The sequence below is a fragment of the Salvelinus fontinalis genome, chromosome 22 (assembly GCF_029448725.1).
Source record: "Salvelinus fontinalis isolate EN_2023a chromosome 22, ASM2944872v1, whole genome shotgun sequence".
NCBI lineage: Eukaryota > Metazoa > Chordata > Actinopteri > Salmoniformes > Salmonidae > Salvelinus > Salvelinus fontinalis.
Window position 1 is genome coordinate 8,840,629 of NC_074686.1, and position 21,928 is coordinate 8,862,556.

Genomic DNA, 21,928 nt, shown 5'->3' on the forward strand with positions numbered 1-21,928 from the left:
CCAAATCCAGACCTCCATGGGTTGATGAATTTGATTTCCATTGATAATTTTTGTGTGATTTTGTTGTCAGCACATTCAACTATGTAAAGAAAAAAGTATTTAATAAGAATATTTCATTCATTCAGATCTAGGATGTGGTATGTTAGTGTTCCCTTTATTTTTTTGAGCAGTGTATAACTATATACTTCCTGTAAGATGAAGGTATGGCATGTTGCACAAGCCCTGCACTTTTAAAGTGGCTGTGTTCCAATGGGAATTTGTGCATGTTTAAAGCACCACTATTAGGTAAAATATCTGACATTCAAATTTATTTTGGAACAGTAATTGGTGACATATTTGATCTCAAACCTAGACTTTCAAATCTCTTATTCCCCAACATGGGGACAATTGGGGGGGACCCCTCACCCCCTGAAAATAAAACCCCAAGTAAATGTACACTGCTCAAAAAAATAAAGGGAACACTTAAACAACACAATGTAACTCCAAGTCAATTACACTTCTGTGAAATCAAACTGTCCACTTAGGGAGCAAAACTGATTGACAATAAATGTCACATGCTGTTGTGCAAATGGAATAGACAAAAGGTGGAAATTATAGGCAATTAGCAAGACACCCCCCAAAACAGGAGTGATTCTGCAGGTGGTGACCACAGACCACTTCTCAGTTCCTATGCTTCCTGGCTGATGTTTTGGTCACTTTTGAATGCTGGCGGTGCTCTCACTCTAGTGGTAGCATGAGACGGAGTCTACAACCCACACAAGTGGCTCAGGTAGTGCAGTTCATCCAGGATGGCACATCAATGCGAACTGTGGCAAAAAGGTTTGCTGTGTCTGTCAGCGTAGTGTCCAGAGCATGCAGGCGCTACCAGGAGACAGGCCAGTACATCAGGAGACGTGGAGGAGGCCGTAGGAGGGCAACAACCCAGCAGCAGGACCGCTACCTCCGCCTTAGTGCAAGGAGGTGCACTGCCAGCGCCATGCAAAATGACCTCCAGCAGGCCACAAATGTGCATGTGTCTGCTCAAACGGTCAGAAACAGACTCCATGAGGGTGGTATGAGAGCCCGACGTCCACAGGTGGGGGTTGTGCTTACAGCCCAACACCGTGCAGGACGTTTGGCATTTGCCAGAGAACACCAAGATTGGCAAATTCGCCACTGGCGCCCTGTGCTCTTCACAGATGAAAGCAGGTTCACACTGAGCACATGTGACAGACGTGACAGAGTCTGGAGACGCCGTGGAGAACGTTCTGCTGCCTGCAACATCCTCCAGCATGACCGGTTTGGCGATGGGTCAGTCATGATGTGGGGTGGCATTTCTTTGTGGGGCCGCACAGCCCTCCATGTGCTCGCCAGAGGTAGCCTGACTGCCATTAGGTACCGAGATGAGATCCTCAGACCCCTTGTGAGACCATATGCTGACACATGCACATTTGTGGCCTGCTGGAGGTCATTTTGCATGGCGCTGGCAGTGCACCTCCTTGCACTAAGGCGGAGGTAGCGGTCCTGCTGCTGGGTTGTTGCCCTCCTACGGCCTCCTCCACGTCTCCTGATGTACTGGCCTGTCTCCTGGTAGCGCCTGCATGCTCTGGACACTACGCTGACAGACACAGCAAACCTTTTTGCCACAGTTCGCATTGATGTGCCATCCTGGATGAACTGCACTACCTGAGCCACTTGTGTGGGTTGTAGACTCCGTCTCATGCTACCACTAGAGTGAGAGCACCGCCAGCATTCAAAAGTGACCAAAACATCAGCCAGGAAGCATAGGAACTGAGAAGTGGTCTGTGGTCACCACCTGCAGAATCACTCCTGTTTTGGGGGGTGTCTTGCTAATTGCCTATAATTTCCACCTTTTGTCTATTCCATTTGCACAACAGTATGTGACATTTATTGTCAATCAGTGTTGCTTCCTAAGTGGACAGTTTGATTTCACAGAAGTGTGATTGACTTGGAGATACATTGTGTTGTTTAAGTGTTCCCTTTATTTTTTTGAGCAGTGTATTTTGTTTGTTGGTCTGCTGCATCTTGGGCTCTGTAGAAATCACATTGTTTCTGACACCTTTATCTGAATCCCAGTGTTTACCTTTTTAACAGTACTAAGCATGTGTTTAAGACTTAGTTTTGAAACCAAAATCTACTTAATGAGCGTTCATAAATTCACTCTGGAGTGCCAGAGTGCACTCTGGGCCTTTGTAAGCCTTCATAATTTCATAGCGTTTAGAGCGCACGCTGGACGCTCTGGCCAAGGAGCAGGGTTGATCTGAGCGTTCTGACCTCATGGCAGTCCAGCACCCAAGCTAACTTTGGTCGGCTACTTCCAGACATGAAAAAACACCTCACTCTGGGCGTTTGTAAATTCATCAGTTATTCTGCGCTCTGGCTATCGGAGTACATAGCCAGTTTACGAACGCGCCCTGAGTGTGCCAGAGCACAGAATAACTGATGAATTTACAAACACCCAGATGCCACTCTGACACTCCAGAATGAATTTACAAACGCACCCATGGTCTCGTTCCAGGTCGTGTTCTTCGCAGTTGTGCGTATTGATTTTTTTTACAACGTATAAAGAACACAATGTCTGTGCAACACAAGACATTTTGAATAGACTGTGTGCCTCCACCAGGTTCACAGGAATTTGATCTTATCTCATGTCATTGAGACTTCACCCAAAGCGATTTACATCAGTGAATGCATACAATTGAATGACTGTCCAGTGGGAATTGAACACACAACACTGGCGTCGTTGCCACCAAGCTAACAGCCACACAGTACCACTAAGGTCCGGGCAGTGCATAGTCCTTTCACTCCATTTCCTTTATCATATAAAGGGCCCTGTACAGCCTACGCCAGGGTTCCCCAAATGGCGGCCTGCAGGTGATTTTATTCCCCCCCTCCCCATTTTTTTTGGTTGCAAAAACAAAACATTTATCAGTCCGTTACTTCAATGTCAAAATGAATTGTCTTGATTGGAACAAAAAGAGGTTAAAAAATGATTCAGTCACTCATGACTCCCTCTTAGATAATTTAACTAGATATACAGAACAGGGAAGAACAGGATCTATTTTCATGAGCCTTGCTTCTACACCATTGAATCACCCCCCCACAGAAAACCACATGATAAAAAAACAAACAAAATCCTTTATTACATTTTTATTTAGGTCCCAAAAAAACCATCATAATAACATTATATCAATAATATTAATAAAGTCAAAACAAAAGGAAAAATTAAAATAGCTATTATTTCCACAGTGTCCAGGAGTCAGCCTGTAGGAACGCTGCAAGTCCATATTATATAAAGGGCCGTGGTTTCAAGCTTGGGCGCATCATCGTCTGCTGTGCCGATCAGGAATGTAGAGGTGGTGAGGTTCAAGGGGGCTAAGCCAGGCTACTGTTGTGACAGCTGTAGGAGAAAGAACGCAAACAAGCACATTACAAAACGTGACAAGACTTGTGCATAAAACATTCACACACCCCTCATTGGGGTGGGTGCTTACCTGAGGTTGTTGAGGCTGTGGTTCGGGGCCTCTGCTGGCCAGGCGGCTGAGGATGTTCCTCTCGGACATCTGGAGTCTCACTGCGACCGGGGGTATCCGGGCGATGGTTGCCGGGAGACGGGTCACGTCTGCTTTCATGTCACTGAGCAGCTCCTCCAGCTGTTTCAGCACTGAGAGGGAAAGAGAGAATGAGAACCTGGAAGTGCTTGCCAACATACAAATGCGTATATACAGTGTATTCGGAAAGTATTCATTTACATTTACATTTAAGTCATTTAGCAGACGCTCTTATCCAGAGCGACTTACAAATTGGTGCATATTCAGATGCCTTGACTTTCTCCAAATACTGTTACATTATAGCCTTGTTCTAAAAGTGATTAATGTTCCTCATCAATCTACACACAATACCCCATAATGACAAAGCAAAAGACAGGTGTAGAAATTGTTCCAAATGTATTTATATTAAAAAAAACACACAAAAACCTTATTTACATAAGTATTCAGACCCTTTGCTATGAGACTCAAAACTGAGCTCAAGTGCATCCTGTTTCCATTGATCATCCTTGATGTTTCTACAACTTGTAGTCCAACTGTGGTAAATTCAATTGACTGGACATGATTTGGAAAGGCAACACCTGTCTATTTAAGGTCCAACAGTTGACAGTGCAGGTCAGATTAAAAACCAAGCCATGAGGTCGAAGGAATTGTCCGTAGAGATCCGCCACAGGATTGTGTCGAGGCACAGATCTGAGGAAGGGCACCAAAACATTTCTGCAGCATTGAAGGTCCCCAAGAACACAGTGGCCTCCATCATTCTTAAATGGAAGAAGTTTGGAAAACCCAAGACTTCATAGAGCTGGTCGCCTGGCCAAACTGAGCAATCGGGGGAGAAGAGCCTTGGTCAGGGAGGTGACCAAGAACCCAACGGTCACTCGGACATGGCTCCAGGGTTCCTCTGTGGAAATGGGAGAATCTTCCAGAAGGACAACCATCTCTGCAGCACTCCACCAATCAGGCCTTTATGGTAGAGTGGCCAGACGGAAGCCAATCTTCAGTAAAAGGCACATGACAGCCTGCTTGGAGTTTGCCAAAAGGCACCTAAAGTACTCTCAGACCATGAGAAACAAGATTCTCTGGTCTGATGAAACCAAGATTGAACTCTTTGGCCTGAATGCCAAGCGTCACATCTGGAAGTAACCTGGCACCATCCCTACAATGAAGCATGGTGGTGGCAGCATCATCATGCTGTGGGGATGTTTTTCAGCAGCAGGGACTGGGAGACTTGGTCAGGATCGAGGGAAAGATGAACAGAGAAAAGTACAGAGAAATCCTTGATGAAAACCTTCTCCAGAGCGCTCAGGACCTCAGATTAGTGCAAAGGTTTACCTCCCACCTGGACAACGACACTAAGAACGCAGGCAAGACAAGGCAGGATTGGTTTCGGGACAAGTCTCTAAATGTCCTTGAGTGGCCTAGCCAGAGACCGGACTTGAACCCGATCGAACATCACTGGAGAGACCTGAAAATAGCCGTGCAGTGACGCTCCCCATCCAACCTGACAGAGCTTGAGAGAGGATCTGCAGAGAAGAATGTGAGAAACTCCCCAAATACAGGTGTACCAAGCTTGTAGCATCATACCCAAGAAGACTCGAGGCTGTAAACGCTGCCAAAGGTGCTTCTACAAAGTACTGAGTAAAGAGTCTGAATACTTATGTAAATGTGATTTTTATTTATTTATACATTTGCAGAAATTTCTAAAAACCTGTTTTTGCTGTGTGATTATGCGGTATTGTGTGTAGATTGAGAGGGGGGGGGATTCATTTACTACATTTTAGAATAAGGCTATAACGTAACAAAAATGTGGAAAAGGTCAAGGGGTCTGATTACTTTATGAATGCACACACATATATAATACCAGTCAAAAGTTTGGAGACCTACTTATTCAAAGGTTTTTCTTTATTTAAAAAATAAAATGTTCTACATTGTAGAAGAAAGACGTAAAATTAGGAAATAACACATACGGAATCATGTAGTAACCAAAAAAAGTTACAAATCTAAATATATTCTATATTCCTCAAAGTAGCCACCCGTTGCCTTGACAGTTTTGCACACTATTAGCGTTCTCTCAACCAGCTTCGTCACCAGGAATGCATTTCAATTAACAGGTGTGCCTTCTTAAAAGTACTATTGTGGAATTTCTTTCCTTCTTAATGCACTTGAGCCAATCAGTTGTGTTGTAACAAGGTAGGGTGGGTATACAGAAGACAGCCCTATTTGGTAAAACACCAAGTCCATATAATGGCAAGAGCAGCTCAAATAACAAAAGAGAAACGGCAGTCCATCATTACTTTAAGACATGAAGGTCAGTCAATCCAGAACATTTAGAACTTTGAAAGTTTCTTCAAGTGCAGTTGCAAAAACCATCAAGCGCTATGATGAAACTGGCTCTCAGGAGGACCGCCACAGGAATGGAAGACCCAGAGTTACCTCTGCTGCAGAGAATAAGTTCATTAGGCGTTACGAGCCTCAGAAACTGCAGCCCTAATAAATGCTTCAGAGTTCAAGTAACAGACACATCTCAACATCATCTGTTCAGAGACTGAGTGAATCAGGACTTCATGGTTAAATTGTTGCAAAGAAACCACTACTAAAGGACACCAATAAGAAGAAGAGACTTGCTTGGGCCAAGAAACACAAGCAATGGACATTAGACTGGTGGAAATCTGTCCTTTGGTCTGATGAGTCCAAATTTGAGATTTTTGGTTCCAACCGCCGTGTCTTTGTGAGATGCAGAGTAGCTGAACGGATGACCTCTGCATGTGTGGTTCCCACCGTGAAGCATGGAGGTGGTGTAATGGTGCTTTGCTGGTGACACTGATTTATTTAGAATTCAAGGGACACTTAACCAGCATGGCTACTACAGCATTCTGCAGCGATACGCCTTCCCATCTGGTTTGCGCTTAGTGGGACTATCATTTGTTTGTCAACAGGACAATGACCCAAAACACCTCCAGGTTGTGTAAGGGCTATATGACCAAGTAGAGTGATGGAGTGCTGCTTTAGATGACCTGGCCTCCACAATCACCCAACCTCAACCCAAATGAGATGGTTTGGGATGAGTTGGACCACAGAGTGAAGGAAAAGCAGCCAACAAGTGCTCAGCATATGGGAACTCCTTCAAGACTGTTGGAAAAACATTCCAGGTGAAGTTGGTTGAGAGAATGCCAGGAGTGTGCAAAGCGGTCATCAAGGCAAAGGGTGGCTACTTTGAAGAATCAAAAATATATTTCGATTTGTTTAACACATTTTTGGTTACTACATGATTCCATGTGTGCTATTTTGTAGTTTTGATGTCTTCACTATTATTCTAAATAGAAAAATTCAGAAAAACTCTTGAATGAGTAGGTGTGTCCAAACTTTTGACTGGTACTGTATATATACACATAACGGGCCGTGGTTTCAAAGCTTGGACGCATCATCTTCTGCTGTGCCGATCAGGACTGTAGAGGTTTATAGAATGTAGAATGTTAATAGATGAACTGTAATATCTGGTGGTGACCCGCGGAAATGCAGGACTGATTATTGCATGTCAGTTTATATTTGGCTTGGCTAACTAACTAGCTAGCTAGCTTGTAATATGATTTGAATGACTCAGCAACACCAGATCAACAGCATTGGCTTTTTGCCTCCTGCCCCATTTCCTAGAGGTAAGTGGACAGCGGTGTGCGGATGCAGAAGCTCGCTTTGTGGGGGGCTTTTATGGACCACTGCTGGGGTGTGAGGGTCTTACTGGTGCTTTTACAGTCGCCGAAGAGTCACCCAGGTGGGTGCTACACTTCAGTAGTGGACGATCCAGCGTATCTGGATCTCATCTATCACTCCAGTGTTAATTTGCTAAATTGTAATTACTTCGCTACTATGGCCTATTTATTGCCTTACCTCCTCACGCCATTTGCACACACTGTATATAGACTTATTTTTTCTTCTATTGTGTTATTGACTGTACGCTTGTTTATTCCATGTGTAACTCTGTGTTGTTGTTTGTGTCGCACTGCTTTGCTTTATCTTGGCCAGGTCGCAGTTGTAAATGAGAACTTGTTCTCAACTGGCCTACCTGGTTAAATAAAGGTGAAATAATAACATCTACGGAGGAGGAACTGTGACTATGGAAGACGACGAGGGGCCCGATGAATGATATCTCTACCTCCCTGCCCGGCTCTACACCATTATAATCCCTCCTGTTAAGATACTTCCTTTCTGACTTGGAATGAAACGCGCTGTATAAAATACATCTATTATTAACTTTACAAATCTTCAACTAAGCCTCAATGTACTTTAGGTTGATAAATGTATTACGGTCTGTTTGTCAGTAGAGACACTATTCTTCCTATTCCTTTGCACAGGGTCACGTTCAGTAGGTACAAAACGGTCAGACACAAAGTTAAAATTGGGGAGGTCCCATAGGAACCATTTACATTTTCCGTTGCCAAACATTTTTCTACAGTGTGCCCTAATGAACTCGACCCGGGCGTACTAGGCGAGTGCCAGCTGGCTAGCTTACCTTTGTGCAGAACGGCGTTGGCAGGCTTGTTCCCCGACATGGACTCCTTGCTGAGGTGTTGGTGGGACTCGGCCAGACACTCCACCTCGCTGAAGCGCGTGTTGAGGGCCATGGAGGGGTGGGAAGGGTCCTCCGACATGTTGAGGTAGGCCGCCCGGCGCAGCTGCTCCTCGATCACCAGGGCCTGCTCCAGCAGCTAGGGGGAGGAGGGACGAGAGGAGATGGGGAAGCAGAGGGGTGGATGAGAATACAGCAATGCAAAATGCACAGCGTGTACATGGAGCACAACAAACCTTTACGCGAGAAGAGTGAAAATGAGAACGGCTGACAGGCCTGGGGGGGGGGGGGGTATAAAGAAGAGGTGGCTTATAAATGATCATGGTTAATAAAGGCTTTTATACCTTGAACCTCCTGGCCAGAAACTTGTTTTTTATCTCCAGGAAGTTGCCTCGGTTCATCTCAGCCTTGAAGGGCTCGTTGAGGATGGCGTACTTCACGTCGTTCTGAATGTCCTGCCAACGCGCGTAGCCGTGTCTAGGGGGCGCCAGAGTCAAGGGAAAAACAAAACAGACTGGCCCCACTGTTTGCAGTATGACCCAATATTGGCCTAATGTATGTGACCATTAACCAATACTTGAAGCTGGCCATAGTTATTAGTTCTTATTTTTTTATTTTTCTTGTTATTAGTCCACCGTGGAGGCAATTTTACAATGAGTGTTGCACCGGTTACATTTTGAAGAGAAAAATTTGACCGTAAATCACTGATGTTTGTTTTGCAAAGAGCCACGGTGGGCAGCATAGTTTGTCAACAGCGGTATAAAAAGATACTGTATGATGCCAGCCAGAAGCCAGTAGTCATGGCGACGGTGCCAGATCTCGTTGGTCTTCTTGGTGACGGTGGCGGCCCTCTCCTCGTTCTGCCACAAGGAGTGTAGCTCTGTAGGAGGGGAGAAAAAGAGTGATTCCCTGAAGTAACAATTGAGATTTGTTGAAATTGAGACCATTGAAAATGCTATTTAGTCCAAGAGTAGCGCTTAACCATATATGAAACCAACCAAAAATCAGTTGAGAACGTGTGAAGATCTGTGTGTGTGTGTGTGTGTGTGTGTGTGTGTGTGCGCGCACGCACGCGGTATGCTTTCCCTCTTGACACTCCAGTTCTCTTACCTGTAAATCCTCCGTCGGCGATGTTGAACATGAATCTCGTCTTGGCTTTCTTCTTCTCCTCACTGACTCCGGCCGCCACCACCTCCTTCACACTGTCCCCGTTCTGCAGCTTGGCCAGCTCCTCCACCTTCGCGCCATCCTTCTCCTCCTTTTGCTCTGCAGACAGAACGAGGTTGAAAATGGGGTGTTTGAGAGAACGGAGTGAAGCAGACACGTGGACCGACAAGGCACGGGACCAGAAGTATGTCCTGACTGCAGTTTGTTGATTGACGAGTGCAAAATGAGAGAGAATGATGGTGAGAGGAGCTACCTTTCTTTTCCTCTGAGGCAGGAGTGGTATCCATCTTCTCCGTCTTCTCTTTCTTCTCTTCTGCTGCAAATCCAGAGGGATGGAGAGGAAAAAGGGGGAGAACATTAGCAAACATCAAAACGAGTGTCTAACAGAATTCAATAGAAATGCTACTGTGGAAAAATAGTGCCGACCCATATTCTATTACGACATCACCTTTGGCCTCGGAGTCTTCCGATTTGACCTCGGACACGTCCATCTTGGCCTCTGCTGCTGGAGACTTGGTCTCCTCTTCTCCCTGAGCACTCTTCTCTGCAGTCTCGCCGTCCTTCTCCTTTTCCGCCTCGCCGTTGGCAGGCTTGTCTGTTTCCATGGGCTCGTCTTCATCTTTCTCTTTCGGTTCAGGGGAAGGAGTCTTCTCCTCTTTATCGGGGATCGCATTGACCTGAACGAGGAACATTTCGTAGAACCAGAAAGCACAGAGAACAGCACAGATGTTTTAAACTTACTAAAACTAACCATTCTGGACAAGGAGCTCCATCTCAAACTTCACAACAATGATATACACTGTGGTATCAATATCCTATGTACAAGTATGATAAATTGGTTGGCTTTGGTCAGCCATTGGCTTATTCTAGTCTCTTGACCAACGTAGATCAAGTGTATCATTCTTTACCTCTGGGTCTTCCGTCTTTCTGGACTCCTCCTTCTCCACCTCGCCGTCTTTCTTCTCCTCTTTCTCGCCATTCTTTGCGGCGTCCTCAGTCTTCGAAGGATCGTCTGCTAAACCAACAGGACATCAGCTCTTAATCCACCTTCCACATCTCCAAGCGCTGATTGACAGTTACACGTTTTACACACCCAAGCACCTCCTATTCTATGGTGGTTTCACTGTAACCAGCATAGCAGCAGCAGCGGCGCTTGAGTCAGTTGTTTGAGCCTGCATGTCAAGAGTCCTTGAACAGTGAGATGGTGTGGAGGAAGACAGGGGGGGGACAGAGTTGGTTTACCTGGGGCAGGCGTGTTGGGTTGCGTGTCTGCGGGTGTGCCAGTGGAGGGAGTTTTGGGGGCTGGGGAGGGCGAGCACACAGAGGGGAACAGGGGTTAAAAGCATCATCGCAGGAGAGGGTCTACACTCTGCAAGACGCGGGATGTACTTGCAGAGATTTTGGGTTACAGACCATAGGTCACTACAGCAGGGAAAGACGGATTAGCCGTAGGAAACGCAGGAAGAGCAAGGACCAGGGAGAGGGTTGTGGAAGAGGGCGTAGCGGTCTGTACCTGTGGCGGGCGTGTTGGGCTGCGTGTCTGCAGGCGTGCCCGTGGAGGGGGTCTTCCCTGGGGAGTCGGGGCGGGCTCCAGCAGCAGCAGCGGCCGCAGCCTTTTTACTCTCCTCCAGCTCCATCATCCAGGGCATGGACCACTGGCCGTTGACGTGCTCGAACTCCTGGACCTGGTGGAAAACACGGTCAGGGACGCGCTACACTCTCACTTCAGCGTATGACGGTTGAGTTGATTTCCTCCCAACTATCCCAAACCAGGAACTGGGCTCTACCTTCTTGCGGATCAGCGACATCACACCGATGCGGGTGAGTACGTGTTGCCGCGACAACCCTTCGCGGGGGACGCCGTCGGCAAAGGTCTCGGCTCCGTCGGCGCCGGGCTCGCACAGGTGCCTCATGAAAAGGGAGACGTACGCCCTGTGAGGGAGAGAGGATCCGATGTAAAACAAAATATAGAGGACAAATTCAACCAATATCAAGGCATTACTATTTTGATTTACACTATAACATGTTAGTTACTCACTTGAACTCTTTCTCAGATTTCCCACGCAGGTCTCTGACCAGCCACTGGGTGGTGAAGGCGTCCTGAGGAGGCATCCCATAACGCATCACTGCATTCAGGAAGGCCTTCCTCTGGCGAACGTTGAAGCCCAACACCTGAACACCAGAGAGGCAGGGTTAGCGTTGAGTTAACAGGTAGTCCACACATTGACCCCCGACCTCTATAACTATACAAGCCAATTGAATGCCAAGAGACAAGTGGTGGGTTGGCCCATCTGTAGATAAGCTAAATTGCAAAACACATTCAGGATCATGCAGGGCATTGGTTCAGAGTGCAGTGATCGATGGACATTGAAAGCTGACCTCAATGTTGCCTCCCACTCTGGCCAGCAGGGGGGGCAGCGGCTTGTCCCTGTCGCCCCGCATGCCTTTCCTGTTGGGTCTGCGAGAGTTGGCTGCACCGCCAGAAAAAGGAAAACATGAAAAGTTATTCTCTTAAGCTTCACAAACCACATACTAAACACACACCACCCCACTCTTGTAAACACCACCGACAGAGACACCATCTGTCCACACACACACTTTCGCTTACCTTCTGCCCGCTCATCAAAGTCCTCGTCGCCCTCCTCGGAGGCCACAGAGTAGTCCGAGTTGTTGTCCGATTGGTCATCCTGCCAATCTGCTTGGAGACAGAAGACACGGGGCGCAATTTCAGTACACAGTCCAGAAACTTCTTTGAACTTATTAAAAGATGAACATTTAAAAGGAGGGGGGAAGAAGATTCTACAAGGAAGTGGACTTCGAGTAAAAGGTTGACAACCAGACCAAGCACAGAGCGCTAGAAGGAAACCAACGTCACAGATATGGGGGTGAGGTGTCAACTTGCCCACAAGCAGTGCCCGAGTGTGAGTAGCTGACTCAAACCACATGTGGGACATTGTTTAAGCTAGTATGTGGACAGTTAGGAGCCGAGAAGAGATGCACTGTTTCCCGACTCAAAACAGGGAAGTGGTACAAAACACAAACAACCGCAATTCAGTCACACACGCCAACTCATTCTCCAAATCTCTTAGGGTACTAGGATTAAAGAGGGACACATTTTGCGGGGGCGGGTGCTGGCATTTTCATCCTCTTGGTGAGGAGCCTGAGATCATGGCGGCCGTGCAGTGCGTTGTGGGTAGTGTAGTTCACGCCATTGCAATGCATTGTATTCAGGCGTCTAAAGTTAACAAGGAAAGCTGTCATTCCGACATAAAACTAACTAGGACTTGGAACAGATATCCACTCACATTAATGTAATTCTGAAGAGTTTGGATTGTTGCTGGGAATAGAAGATCACTAAGGACTGAGGACTGACACCGAGCCTTTCTAAAGAGGTAATGCAAATGGGAGGAAAATTCCAATTGCCACCAGAACTGAAGAGGCATGCCTCGTGCAGGAGGTGAGGAGTAATCAAACCAGCACAAACACCTGACACCACACAGTTACTAAGACTTCACCGGTGAAACTCACACCCACCACACTCTCTCTCTCACACACACGTAAGTAAATAATGGCGTTGGCGCTTGTTGTTGTTGTTACCTCGTCTACTACCTCGGTCCTCCTGGGAGCCGTCGTTGTAGTTGACCTGCTTGCGGATGCGCTTGCCCTTGCCCAGGTTGCGGGCCAGGTCCTCCTGCTGCTGCTCATAGTGGTGCCTGAGCAGCTTCTCCCAGTAGTCTGGGTCGACACTCTCCTCCTGCTTGATGATCTCCCTCTGTACTTCCTCCTCCTGAGGGGGGGCCGAGAGCGAGGGAAAGGAGAGAGAGGTGCGAAAGGAGAGTCAATGATCAAGTGTGCCAGTGTCAAATGAGACACGTCAGTTACACACACTCGCAACGTCTGGGCTACAACGAGACCACTTGGGAGACGACCTTCTAAAAATGAAAAACGTCACTTTGGGCCAAAGTGTCTGCTAAATGGCGCGTTTGACCCAAAACCAACACAACTTACCGCCTCCTCCTCGTCCTTGACCACGTACTGGGCCACCTTGAAGGAACCGAGGTACTCGTTCATGCTCCCGATCTCCGTTTCCTCCGGGGTTTCGGACTCCTGGTTCCTGTCCAGCAGTCTGTCCACCGCCATGTCATCATAGTGGATCACCTGGCTGTCCTCCTCCTTGTTCTCACCTGGGGGACATTAAACATGATCAGAACGTTATAATGAATGTGTTGTAAACATTGTCATGACCTTATCTTGAACTTAATCTGTTCTAGACATCTTCACATCGGTTTACACAAAATGTTGATAATTTCACCTAATAAGCACAAGTAAGTAATAACCAACAAACTATCATCTTATTTGACTGTTCGTATCTGCTGGCATTTGCTTGTTTTCTGTTCACCTGCAACACGCTTCCAGTAACCTGCTGTGGGCAGGTAAAAAAATCAAATAAAAAATATACAATAAGACAACATTTCATTGCTCCCGTTCAAGACAACTGAAAAGTGATTTGACAGATGAACAACTATCCACTCCATCCTTCCACCCATCCATGTTCACAACAGCAGGAGATGTTTAGTTCTTTTTACCTTCTTTGTCCCCCTTTCCAAGCTCGTCCTTGAACAGCTCCTCCGTGCCAAACTTGAGGATGTCGTCCAGCTCCTGTTTGGACATGGAACCCGTCTTGGAGCCCAGACCAGGACGCACCACCAGGTGGGTCAACATCATCTTCTTCTTGGCAACCTGGAGAGGGAGGGAACGTGGGACATTTCAATGTCTGCATCGACTTTCTTCCTGCCCGTATAGGCCAAGGAAATGAAATGAGTAGCGTTGACGACAGACGAGGCCCGCTTCCACACACACGACATTCATTGGATCTAACAACAAGGTAGCAATTCTATGATATAGACTGCTGTGTTGCGTTGTGAAGAGGCCATTGTGATGTTGCAGGAGAGGGGACATCCTCTTTACCTGAGTGATCCTCTCCTCCACAGAGGCCTTTGTGACGAAGCGGTAGATCATCACCTTCTTGTTCTGTCCGATACGGTGAGCTCTGCTGAACGCCTGAGTAGAGGAAGACGCAGAGACAAACAGTATGACCCTTTCATCCTCGCAACCACCTTAATAAAAGTTGATATAATAGAGAACAAGGAGATGGTGAATGGTCCAATCATAAATTGACCCATAAGCACTTGTGGAGATCTGATTGGATTCGACAGGTGTAAGCAATATGGTAATAGCTCCACCTTGCCCTCTGACAGGCTAGGTGGAAGGTTCACCATAGTACGTCTACTAATCAAATTCTCGAAGATCATTGGGCTTGATTTGGGATTGGGTCTGTGTGTGTGTGTGATGGTTCCAAGTGTGTTACCTGGATGTCGTTGTGAGGGTTCCAGTCGGAGTCGTAGATGATGACGGTGTCGGCGGTGGCCAGGTTGATACCCAGACCTCCAGCTCTCGTCGACAGCAGGAAGGCAAACTGCAGCGCTCCAGGAGCTAAGGAACAAAACAGATCAACCACTCAGACCAAATCACTATACGTATATATATATCAATCACTTTCTACATCAATAACAATCTATATTTACATCAATCACTTGCTTTCTCTCTATAATCATTCACTTTCCAGAGATTATTAAGTTTTTTTCCCTGGCCCGCCTAAATCCCAAAAAGCAACAAAACAATCTTAAAAAATAAAAACTTTTGGGATGGAAAAACATGTAGAAGTAAACAACCTCTCCTCTGACATCATTGCACGCGCGATAGAAGAGCACAATATGTTCTGCAATATAAAGTATGACACTCCTCAGCTCGCCAACAATAGCGGTTTGTGGGGCGGCTAGTGGCGCCGTTTCCACCTACTGAGAATTCCATCTCTAAAAACAACGAAAACCTGAAATAAAATGTGTAAAAAAGATAAAAGGACCTATATAATTTTGTATTAATATCATGTTTGAGAACTAACCAAAGCTAGACAGTCAGGGAGGATAACAAATCCCCCCAAAAATTATTGCAACAAAGACTCAGAACTTCTTTGGAGCCCTGTTTTATCGCTGGTATTCTTAAAACAAAATTAACTTGAGATTGCATGCACCTGCGTGCTAAAACAAGCTCGATTTCAACGAAAACCCCACAAGAATAAAACAATGCTTTAGATAATCGTGCGTTGATATCAGACAGCGGAAAATTTCGCCATCTAGGTTGTCTATTCCCGCACAATTGAAATAAAGAACTACCAGGAGCTCCAGAAAACATAAGGCTGATGAATGTAAAATAGCTTACTATAAGAATAGGAGTAGCCTAATAGTCCTACAGACTCGTTCATGCAAATGGTCCACCATAAATGGCATTTCATTTGATAAAAAAAACAAAAAAAACATTTCAAATAAACAGTATCAGTCAAAAGTTTGGACACACCTACTCATTCAAGGGTTCTTTATTTTTTACTATTTTCTAGATTGTAGAATAATAGTGAAGATATCAAAATGACACATCATGTAAACAACAAAAAAAGTGTTAAACAAATCAAAATATATTTTATACTCTTGGCATACTCTCAACCGGAATCATGACGCAGTCACCTGGAATGCATTTCAATTAACAGGTTTGCGGGATTTCTTTCCTTCTTAATGCATTTGAGCCGATCAGTTGTGTTGTGACAAGGTAGGGGTGATATACAGAAGATAGCTCTATTTGGTAAAAGACCAAGTCCATATTATGGCAAGAACAGCTCAAATAAGCAAAGAGAATCAACAGTCCATCATTAATTTAAGACAGGAAGGTCAGTCTATCCGAAACATTTCAGGAACTTTGAAAGTTTCTTCAAGTGCAGTTGCAAAAACCATCAAGCACTATGATGAAACTGGCTCTCGTGAGGACCGCCACAGGAATGGAAGAACCAGAGTTACCTCTGCTGCAGAGGATAAGTTCATTAGAGTTACCAGCCTCAAAAACTGCAGCACAAATAAATGCTTCACAGAGTTCAAATAACAGGCACATGTCAACATCAACTGTTCAGAGACTGAGTGAATCAGGACTTCATGGTTGAATTGCTGCAAAGAAACCACTACTAAAAGGACACCAATAATAAGAGACTTGCTTGGGCCAAGAAACACAAGCAATGGACATTAGAGCAGTGGAAATCTGTCCTTTGGTCTGATGAGTCCAAATTTGAGATTTTTGGTTCCAACCGCCGTGTCTTTGTGAGATGCAGAGTAGGTGAACGGATGACCTCTGCATGTGTGGTTCCCACCGTGAAGCATGGAGGTGGTGGTGTAATGGTGCTTTGCTGGTGACACTGATTTATTTAGAATTCAAGGCACACTTAACCAGCATGGCTACTACAGCATTCTTCAGCAATACGCCATCCCATCTGGTTTGCACTTAGTGGGACTATCATTTGTTTGTCAACAGGACAATGACCCAAAACACCTCCAGGTTGTGTAAGGGCTATTTGATCAAGTAGAGTGATGGAGTGCTGCATCAGATGACCTGGCCTGACCCGACCTCAACCCAAATTAGATGATTTGGGATGAGTTGGACTGCAGAGTGAAGGAAAAACAGCCAACAAGTGCTCAGCATATGTGGGAACTCCTTCAAGAAAAGCATTCCAGGTGACTACCTCATGAAAGCTGGTTGAGTGTGCAAAGCTGTCATCAAGGAAAAAGGGTGGCTACTTTGAAGAATCTAAAATAACATATTTTGATTTGTTTAACACTTTCTTGGTTTCTACAAGATTCCAAATGCGTCATTTCATAATTTTGATGTGCTCACTATTATTCTACAATGTAGAAAATCGTCAAACTAAAGAAAAACCCTTAACCCATTGTCCACATTTTGACTGATACTGTATATAAATCCCTCTTGAAATTAAACAATGATAGGATATATACACCTAATTTAGAAGACTACAACTACATAATAGTCACTCTGAAATTGCAGTATACACAGTGATCTAGTTAGAGAGTGAATGAGGAAGTCAGTGTGGGGTGAGCCTCACCATTGAATCTGTCGATGGCCTCCTGTCTCATGCCCCCGGTGATGCTGCCGTCGATACGCTCGTACTTGTAGCCCTCGTTCTCCAGGAAGTCCTCCAGCAGGTCAAGCATCTTGGTCATCTACGACAGAGGGAGTGAATGGGCGGGGAGTAAACAAATAAAGCTCATGCAATAGGAAAAACAATCTTCAATCTATAACACAATCTACATGAGTAAGCAGTGCCCATGTGAGGTGTGTGCTTTTCGTATCCAAGAACTTTGAAATGTTTGGATCCTTCTTGATGTAATGTGATTCGTGGACTCAAATAAAATATTGATTAATGTGTGTGTTGGTTAACTAACCTGAGAGAAAATGAGTACTCTGTGCCCTCCGTCTTTCAGCTTCCTCATCATCTTCTGCATTAGCGTCAGTTTCCCGGCAGACTTAGTGAGGGCGCTACCGTCGTACATCCCATTGGGCATCTTTGGGGCTTCCTGTTTGGGGTGGGGGGGAACCAATCAAGAGTCAGAGCTTCAGCTATATAGACCCTTACAGGAAAATACTACAAAAGTTAAGGCATATCATGAAATTGCTTGACGCAAATAGTATCTAAGACTGTATAAAATAGACTGTACTAGACTGTAAAAAATTAATGCACCACTACCCCACTTATCCATCACAATAGCATAGTCCATTCCCATTAAAATGTATTAATAAGTGGGTCATACCATGGCAGCCACAGGGAAGAGGTAGGGGTGATTGCAGCACTTCTTGAGGTCCATCACCACGTTGAGCAGGGATACTTGATTTCCACCACTGCGTGTGTTCAGGGCCTCAAAGTTACGGGTGAGGATGAATTTGTAGTACTTCCTAAAAAGAGAAAAGAAAAAAAACAAGAAAATCCACATTTAATACCACTTCCACAGTGCAATTATATTGTAAAGTTCTCATGAGTTGAGTATCCCAAGGGAAGATTGTGTTTAAGTAACAGTCTATGGGGGCGTCCGTGGGGCGACGCACAATTGGCCCAGCGTCGTCCGGGTTAGGGAGGGTTTGGCCAGTAGGGATATCCTTGTCTCATCGCGCACCAGTGACTCCTGTGGCGGGCCGGGTGCAGTGCACGCTGACCAGGTCGCCAGGTGCACGGTGTTTTCTCCGACACATTGGTGCGGCTGGCTTCCGGGTTGGATGCGCGCTGTGTTAAGAAGCAGTGCGGCTTGGTTGGGTTGTGCTTCAGAGGACGCAAGGCTTTCGACCTTCGTCTCTCCCGAGCCCGTACGGGAGTTGTAGCGATGAGACAAGATAGTAACTACTAACAATTAGATAGCACGAAATTGGGGGGAAAAGGGGGGTTAAAAAAAAGAGAAAAAATAGTAACAGTCTATGGACGATGACTAATCGTTCTAACTATATATTTGATCACGTCACCCTTTTAGCCAAGTTAGACAGCACATACAACTGGGTCACCACTATTCAAATATACCCCCATCCCTCCATGCACTTTCACTCACTTCTGCATGGGGCTGAGCTCCACCCTGACGATGAGCTCCGTCTTGGAGGGCATGTGTTTGAAGACGTCAGCCTTCAGTCTCCTGAGCATGTGGGGTCCCAGCATGTCATGCAGCTTCTTGATCTGGTCCTCTTTGGCGATGTCAGCAAACTCTTCCAGGAAACCCTCCAGATTACTACACGGAGAGAGGAAGTTGCAGGGAAGTAAGTAACGGTTAACTCTATAATAACTGGTCTAAGATGAGTGGGGTGTGAAGTGGTCATTGAAGTGGTCATTGAGTGGGGTGTGAAGTGGTCATTGAAGTGGTCATTGAGTGGGGTGTGAAGAGGTCATTGGGATTAAGTGGGAAAGTGTAGAAAGTGATGTGGTCAGAATGTGTGTACACACACACACCTGAATCTCTCTGGCGTGAGGAAGTTGAGGAGGTGGAACAACTCTTCCAGGTTGTTCTGTAGAGGTGTACCGGTCAGTAGCAGCTTGTGCTGGAGAGGATAGTTGTTCAGCACTCTGAAGAACTGGAGGGGAGAGAAAACAGAGTATTATTCAACTAAAAATGACAACACTTCTGTATTTGTCAATGGTACTTTCAGCCATACCAGTTTAGGTGGAGTTTCATTGTACAATGAGGGTATCCAACTAATGAGAAATACAATTTGGGATGCCTCATTGCCCTTATACTTCCAAATGTATATTTTTCCTGAATACGGGAATATGTTGCACATAACAGGTAAACTACCTCCATAACACAAGTCCTTTAAACCCTCAACTCTAATCTCTCACCTTGGACTGGTTGTTTTTGAGCCTGTGGGCCTCATCGACCACCAGACAGGCCCAATCTATGGAACCTAGGATGGCCATGTCGATGGTGATCAACTCATAGGACGTCAGCAGCACATGGAACTTCACCGATGAGTCTTTCTACAAGGACACGACAGGGGTAAAGGTTAAAAACGTGACACACACCAGCATATCATTGAAGGAGTGATATATTGACAACAACAAAAAATAATAATAATTTCCTTTGTCGATAAACAGTTCTATTTCAACATATTTCCCCCCGTAATTCTCACCTTCATCTTAGAAGCCCTCTTGCCTCCACGGATGGCGTTGTTCTCGAAGGAGAACTCATTCTCTCTGATGACGGCTCTGCTGTCCTTGTCTCCTACGTAGGTCACCACGTACATGTCCGGGGCCCACATCTCAAACTCTCGCTCCCAGTTAATGATGGTAGACAGGGGGGCGCTCACCAGGAACGGGCCCTTGGAGTGACCCTATAAGGTGGAGAGAAAAAAAGTGAATTAAAATAAGATCATTTGTATGGGTGGCCCCAGCGAGAATCAAACCCACTACCGTTGGTGTTGCAAGTGCCATTCTCTACTAACTGAACCACAGCTAATTTAACTTAAATAAATATAATTTCTCATGTAACATTTAAATTTCTATCATTCTAATGTTGAAATATCGTGTCGTCAAAGACATTGCATTCTACACTCCGATCAATAGGTGGCAGTAGTCTCCATGTGATCACCCCCAAAGAGTGTTAACACAAAGCTCAAGCTACATGCCGTCAGATTTCACCTGACATATTATACAAACTGGCTGGGCTGGTTGCTATTGGTCTAAAGGGATGCCTAGTTGGCATTTCTGATCAGTTCCTGTTGAAATAATGGCTACCACGCCACCATTTGGCCTTGTAAAAAATAATAAAAGTAAACAATGACATTTAATCAACAAGTAAAACGTAAAAAACTATAGTTGAACATGCGTCATTCTATAAATAAAAATGGGGCCAATGTGTGATATTGGGATTGTTACGATACATAAATAAAATAAAATGTATGCAGTTCCACATGTGTACTTAGAAAAATATATGCAAATTGGCCATAACTCCACCAATGCAACAACATAGGCCTAGGACTATACATCCTTTAAGCAGGGCTCATACAGACATTGGCAAGTCAAATTCAAGGACTTCTTCAAGCATTTAATTATAATTTAAGGACCTCAATAGTTTACACAATTGTACATATAGGGCCTAATATACTGATTAAATGTTCAATATTCACTACATGGCCAATAGTATGTGGACACCTGCTCGTCAAACATTTCATTCCAAAATCATGGGCAGTAATACGGGGTTGGTCCCCCACTTTGCTGCTATAAACAGCCTCCACTCTTCTGGGAAGGTTTTCCATTTGATGTTGGAACATTGCTGCAGGGACTTCCTTCCATTCAGCCACAAGAGCATTAGTGAGGTCGGGCGATTAGGTCTGGCTCGCAGTCGGCGTTCCAAAGCATCCCAGAAGTATTCGATGGGGTTGAGGTCAGGGCTCTGTGCAGGCCATTGTCAGGTCCTTCCCCAAACTGTTGCCACAAAGTTGGAATCACTGAATCGTCTAGAATGTCATTGTACGCTGTAGCGTTAAGATTTCTCTTCACTTGAACTAAGGGGCCTAGCCCGAACCATGAAAAACAGCCCCAGACCATAATTCCTCCTCCACCAAACGTTACAGTAGGCACTACACATTGGGGCAGGTAGTGTTCCCCTGATATCCGCAAAACCCAGATTCGTCCTTATGACTGCCAAATGGTGAAGCATGATTCCTCACTCCAGAGAACGAGTTTCCACTGCTCCAGAGTCCAATAGTGGTGCGCTTTACACCATTCCATCCGACGCTTGGCATTGCGCATGGTGATCTAAGGCTTGTGTGCGGCTGCTCAGCCATGGAAACCCATTTCATGAAGCTCCAGAGAAACAGTTTGTGTGTTGACGTTGCTTCCAGAGGCAGTTTGGAACTAGGTAGTGAGTGTTGCCACCAAGGACAGACGATTGTTACGCACGGGGCGGTCCCGTTCTGTGAGCTTGTGTGGCACATCACTTCACGGCGGAGCCGTTGTTGCATCACATCCGGCCGTGATTGGGAGTCCCATAGGGCAGCACACAATTGGCCCAGCATTGTCCGGGTTAGGCCGGGGTAGGCCATCATTGTAAATAAGAATTTGTTCTTACATGACTTGCCTAGTTAAATTAAATAAATGAAACATAAAATGGCGCTCCTAGATGTTTACAGTTGACCGGAGCAGCTCTAACAGGGAAGACATTTGACAAACTGACTTGTTGGAAAGGTGGCATCCTATGACGGTGCCATGTTGAAAGTCACTGAG

At 45.6% G+C, this 21,928-nt stretch overlaps 1 protein-coding gene across 20 annotated transcripts in view; it reads right to left on the reverse strand.

Annotated features, from left to right (window-relative positions):
- Positions 1 to 3,118: 3,118 nt before the first annotated feature.
- Positions 3,119 to 21,928, reverse strand: part of LOC129819709 (chromodomain-helicase-DNA-binding protein 4-like) — a 28,278-nt gene continuing 9,468 nt past the window's right edge. For 3 of the 20 annotated variants that reach the window (XM_055876221.1, XM_055876215.1, XM_055876219.1), the window contains 28 exons: positions 19,834 to 20,034; positions 19,544 to 19,681; positions 19,157 to 19,278; positions 18,765 to 18,938; positions 17,982 to 18,123; positions 17,616 to 17,747; positions 17,276 to 17,393; positions 14,648 to 14,772; positions 14,248 to 14,340; positions 13,866 to 14,019; positions 13,679 to 13,702; positions 13,288 to 13,463; positions 12,877 to 13,066; positions 11,887 to 11,977; positions 11,659 to 11,758; positions 11,318 to 11,451; positions 11,067 to 11,211; positions 10,793 to 10,964; positions 10,522 to 10,581; positions 10,188 to 10,294; positions 9,728 to 9,956; positions 9,533 to 9,595; positions 9,223 to 9,378; positions 8,884 to 8,992; positions 8,457 to 8,589; positions 8,056 to 8,251; positions 3,495 to 3,664; positions 3,119 to 3,400 (listed from right to left, as the gene is read on the reverse strand). In XM_055876221.1, coding sequence (XP_055732196.1) covers positions 3,386 to 3,400; positions 3,495 to 3,664; positions 8,056 to 8,251; positions 8,457 to 8,589; positions 8,884 to 8,992; positions 9,223 to 9,378; positions 9,533 to 9,595; positions 9,728 to 9,956; positions 10,188 to 10,294; positions 10,522 to 10,581; positions 10,793 to 10,964; positions 11,067 to 11,211; positions 11,318 to 11,451; positions 11,659 to 11,758; positions 11,887 to 11,977; positions 12,877 to 13,066; positions 13,288 to 13,463; positions 13,679 to 13,702; positions 13,866 to 14,019; positions 14,248 to 14,340; positions 14,648 to 14,772; positions 17,276 to 17,393; positions 17,616 to 17,747; positions 17,982 to 18,123; positions 18,765 to 18,938; positions 19,157 to 19,278; positions 19,544 to 19,681; positions 19,834 to 20,034 — 3,669 coding nt within the window. In that variant the 3' untranslated portion in view covers positions 3,119 to 3,385. The remainder of the gene's footprint in view (positions 3,401 to 3,494; positions 3,665 to 8,055; positions 8,252 to 8,456; positions 8,590 to 8,883; positions 8,993 to 9,222; positions 9,379 to 9,532; positions 9,596 to 9,727; positions 9,957 to 10,187; positions 10,295 to 10,521; positions 10,582 to 10,792; positions 10,965 to 11,066; positions 11,212 to 11,317; positions 11,452 to 11,658; positions 11,759 to 11,886; positions 11,978 to 12,876; positions 13,067 to 13,287; positions 13,464 to 13,678; positions 13,703 to 13,865; positions 14,020 to 14,247; positions 14,341 to 14,647; positions 14,773 to 17,275; positions 17,394 to 17,615; positions 17,748 to 17,981; positions 18,124 to 18,764; positions 18,939 to 19,156; positions 19,279 to 19,543; positions 19,682 to 19,833; positions 20,035 to 21,928) is intronic. The other 17 variants (XM_055876226.1, XM_055876224.1, XM_055876225.1 and 14 more) reach the window with 15 other exon arrangements.